The 3,831-nt window shown below is 49.5% G+C and overlaps 1 protein-coding gene across 1 annotated transcript; it reads left to right on the forward strand.

Moving 5' to 3' along the window:
- Nucleotides 1–402: 402 nt before the first annotated feature.
- BHLHE23 (basic helix-loop-helix family member e23) lies at nucleotides 403–1,240 on the forward strand. The gene has a single exon (XM_029613178.1). It carries the CDS (start codon nucleotides 450–452, stop codon nucleotides 1,173–1,175), a length of 726 nt encoding a protein of 241 aa, XP_029469038.1. The 5' UTR covers nucleotides 403–449; the 3' UTR covers nucleotides 1,176–1,240.
- Nucleotides 1,241–3,831: the final 2,591 nt, after the last annotated feature.

Consider the following 3,831-nt stretch of genomic DNA (forward strand, 5'->3'; position numbering starts at 1 on the left):
CTTTACACGAAGTGTCGCGCATCCCTGCCCATTAAAAAAAAAAAGTCTTTTCCGGGCCATCAGGACAGCCCAGTCCTCGGGGACTTCCCGCGCCAGCAGGATCGCAAGTCCCAATCCTGCTGAGCCTTTTCCCTTCACTTTTTTTTTTTTTTTTCTTCTTCTTCTTTGCACGTTTTCTCGTCTTCTGGAGAGGAGCAGTCACTCCCCCTCCCTTTCAGACCTTACCTCCCGGAAGCGTCCAGCCCTCCTCTCTGGGCTGCAGGGGGGTAGCCTGGGCACAGCCCCATCTCCTCTCTTAATTAAGGCGATCGGTCTGATTGGGCGGCTGCTGCATCCCGGCGGGCCACCCCCCTGTAATATAACCAGGCACCGGGGTGCGGAGAGAGGCTCCCGGCCGTCCCCTCCACCTCTGGCAGGGAGCGGAGCCCGGCTCTGGCTTCTGCGCCCCGATGAGCGCTGGCCCGGGGGCCGGTCGCCTGCTCGGCTCGGCCGCCCTCTCCGCGGGGGCCATGGCCGAGCTGACAGCGGTGCCCGGCGACGCCTACCTGAGCCTGGCCGCCGGCTACGGCGCGCCCGCCTTCCCCTTCGCCGCTGTCCGCGGTGCTGAAAGCGCGCGCGCTTACCCGGGGCCGCCGGGCAGGGACTTCCCGCCGCTCGGCAAATCGGCGGAGAGCAGCGAGGAGCCGAGCGGGGACGACGACGACGACGACGAGGAGGAGGAGGACGGCGGCGGCGGCTTCGAGCCCGGCAAAGGGAGCGCAAGCTACGAGCGGGACGGCAAGCCGAAGAGCGCGCTAGGTAAGAAGCCCCGCGAGCAGCGGTCGCTGCGGCTGAGCATCAACGCCCGGGAGAGGAGGCGGATGCACGACCTGAACGACGCCCTGGACGGCCTGCGCTCCGTCATCCCCTACGCCCACAGCCCGTCCGTCCGGAAACTGTCCAAGATCGCCACTCTGCTGCTGGCCAAGAACTACATCCTCATGCAGGCGCAGGCCCTGGAGGAGATGCGCCGGCTGCTGGCCTTCCTCAACCAGGGGCAGGCGCTCGCCGCCCCCCTGGCGCCTTTCGGCCCGCCGGCCCCCTGTCCGTTCGCGGGCCCGGCCTGTCCGGAGAAGTGCTCGGCCTTCCCGGGGGCGGCCCCGGGGCTCTGCAAACACTGTAACGACAAGGCTTGACTGCCAGGCGGCTGCTCGCTCTCCTCACCGAGCAAGCGCTTTCTTTTATTATCTGGAATATTTAAACGCTGTGTGGACAAAACTTTTTTTTTTTTTTTTTTTTTACTGCTTCATTCAGTAAAAGTCTGTGAAACCTCTCGATTTCCGCATTGTTTTTCTGTGTCCCGGTCCTGTTTTTTTTTGGCACAGCTTTCACTTCCTATAGCAACTTTCCTTGGCATGGAAAGTTTGAGCAGTTGAACAAATTGGTTGTTAATTAAATCAGAAGACTGCTGGGGGAAACAAAATATAATTCTTTCAAAATCTCTATTTTAAAAAAAATAAAATGTTCTTATTGTTCAACTTAAGCCAAATGCAATCTTTGCAGGGGGAAGAAAAAAAAGCATTTGTTGAGAATTAAACCATCTGCTGTAGAAATGGGTAATCCAGGGGGGATGGCGGCGCTTGCTTTGCTTTGTAACTTTAGCGCTCTCTGTGGTGGGATTAGCGATATTTTCCGTGGGCGCTGCATTTGTAGATTTTAGCTTAACCTGGGGCTGCTTTAGTTATGTCTTTATTTATTTCTAACTGGTTCTCCAAAATAAAAATAAAAAAATCCAGCCTGCTCAGCAAAACGTTGCAAACCATATTTAACCTTTATTTGGAATAAAGCAAAGCTTTGCATAAGCGCTTTTCCTGTCACGGATCCGGCGAAACAAAAGCCAAATAAATCAGAAGTAGCCGGCGGGCCGAGGTGCAATGTAAGGTGAATAAGGGAGAGGGGGAGGCGAGCGACAGTAAAATGACTGAAGTCTCATCAGAGATAAAACCGATTCGCTCCGGAGCTCATTTCAATGCGCGTATCCTCCCTCCACTGTCCTATAAATCTGTGTCAGCGATCTTATTTAAGAAGAAATATGATCTGGGTTGGCCGGGAAAGACCGTTTTCATTTCAGGATAACACTAGAAATGATGTGCTTGGATTTTGTAAGCCACTGGCACCAGATAAGACGCCTTCCTGCTCCCGATGCTAATTAAGCCTTTTTCATGAGCGGATTAAACGCCGGACAGGTTTCGTCCTGGCTGAGTTAGCCAAGGCTGCAAGTCCGCAGCTATGACTTCTTGACTATAACCTCTCACCCCAAAACATTTTAACCTTCCTAGTGTAGGTTGGGACGGTTGCCCCAGTGATTCACCCCTGCTCACTGGGTCCTACCGTCATCTGGGGCTCGTTTTCCATTTAAAACCCCAGCAGCCCCCATGTCAAGGCTGCGAGTCCAGGGGCATTTGCCTTAGGAATAAGGCAGAGCTGTTTAAATCAATTCCTGGCTCTCCCCCTTACTCTGCTAATTCCAAGGAAACGTTTCCCGTCCATTGCATTCATTTTTAATTAATACTTTTCCTGCTTTAAAAGTGAAGTGTGTGATCAAGAAAAGCAGATGCTTAAACTTGGGTCCTGCTGATTGCCATTTTTCTTAATTGTCTTTTTTTTTTCAGCTGGCAAATTTATCTGCGAAAACCTTGAGGCACCTCCGTAATATTTAAACGTCTATATCCGAATAAATATATTCAAGAAATGCTAAAATGATAATCTGCAACCAAAAGGTATCAGAGAAATATTGGGGACGTCAATTCTGGTTGAAGGAACTTGAAAAGAGGCTTAGATAAAGTCTTGGTTGTGTCTTGAGCATTTACATTGTTAATAAGGGAAGCCGTGTATGTGATTAGTCAGACAGTCATTAATAAGGATGGGAGGTATAATTGCTATTTTTTCTGACGAGTGCTTCTTTCACGATGTTACAAGCTTGGGAAATTCTCTAGTGCCGATTGCTAGGTGTTCATTGTCGGGTCCTGTCGTTTTAAGTCGTTTCAAATTCACTGAAACATCTTTCTTCTACTCTAGATTAAAAAAATCACTTTTGGAAGGAACTTGGACGTGCGAACTCACTTATAAAGCCACATTTGTAACTAAGGCTTTTGCTTTTCTCTGTCCCTCTCTTTGCCTTTTGTAGCTTTAATCCTGTGTTTTCCCAGCCATGTTGATGAGGTCCAGTCGTGTCGCTCCTTAATATCAAGCTGATCTGTCTTTCTTGTCTTATCTTCATAATGTCAGCTTGGTGTCTGTTTCAATGAGCCTTCTCAGGAACGTCTTGGGGAAGGAGAAGCTTCCTTAGGTTCAATGCCATCTCCTTCCTAACATTGACTCCACCGAGCACAGCCTGCATGGTTTCTTGATCCTGGTCTATTTGTATTCACATTCTGTTCACTCCTAGGTGTAATATCTGCCTGTTAGTATTGCTGGAATATTATTTACAGCTTCCAGATCCTTAGCCTTCTGCCAAAATCCTCCTCCCTGCTTCCGCTGGTCTCAGATTGGCATCTTTCTAGAATATTCCCTCCTTAGGTTTCCATTTCCACATATAACAAATGGCCAGGGGGCTAATGTATCTTTTATAAAGAAGATTTGTTACAGCTGATTATAACAGGGTACCTAAATATGTCCAGACTTGCAGCCTCCAAATCAGACTAGCAAAAGTCATTCCACGTTTAGCATCAGCTCTGAAACTTTCAATCCATTCTGGGTTTCTCCACGTCAAAACTGCATTGCTTGGTTTTATTATGATTATTATTATTGTACCTGAACTCCTCTGTGGTCTTGCCCTCTCGTGCTGTCTGC

This window comes from Rhinatrema bivittatum, chromosome 8 (assembly GCF_901001135.1).
Source record: "Rhinatrema bivittatum chromosome 8, aRhiBiv1.1, whole genome shotgun sequence".
Classification (NCBI taxonomy): Eukaryota; Metazoa; Chordata; class Amphibia; order Gymnophiona; family Rhinatrematidae; genus Rhinatrema; species Rhinatrema bivittatum.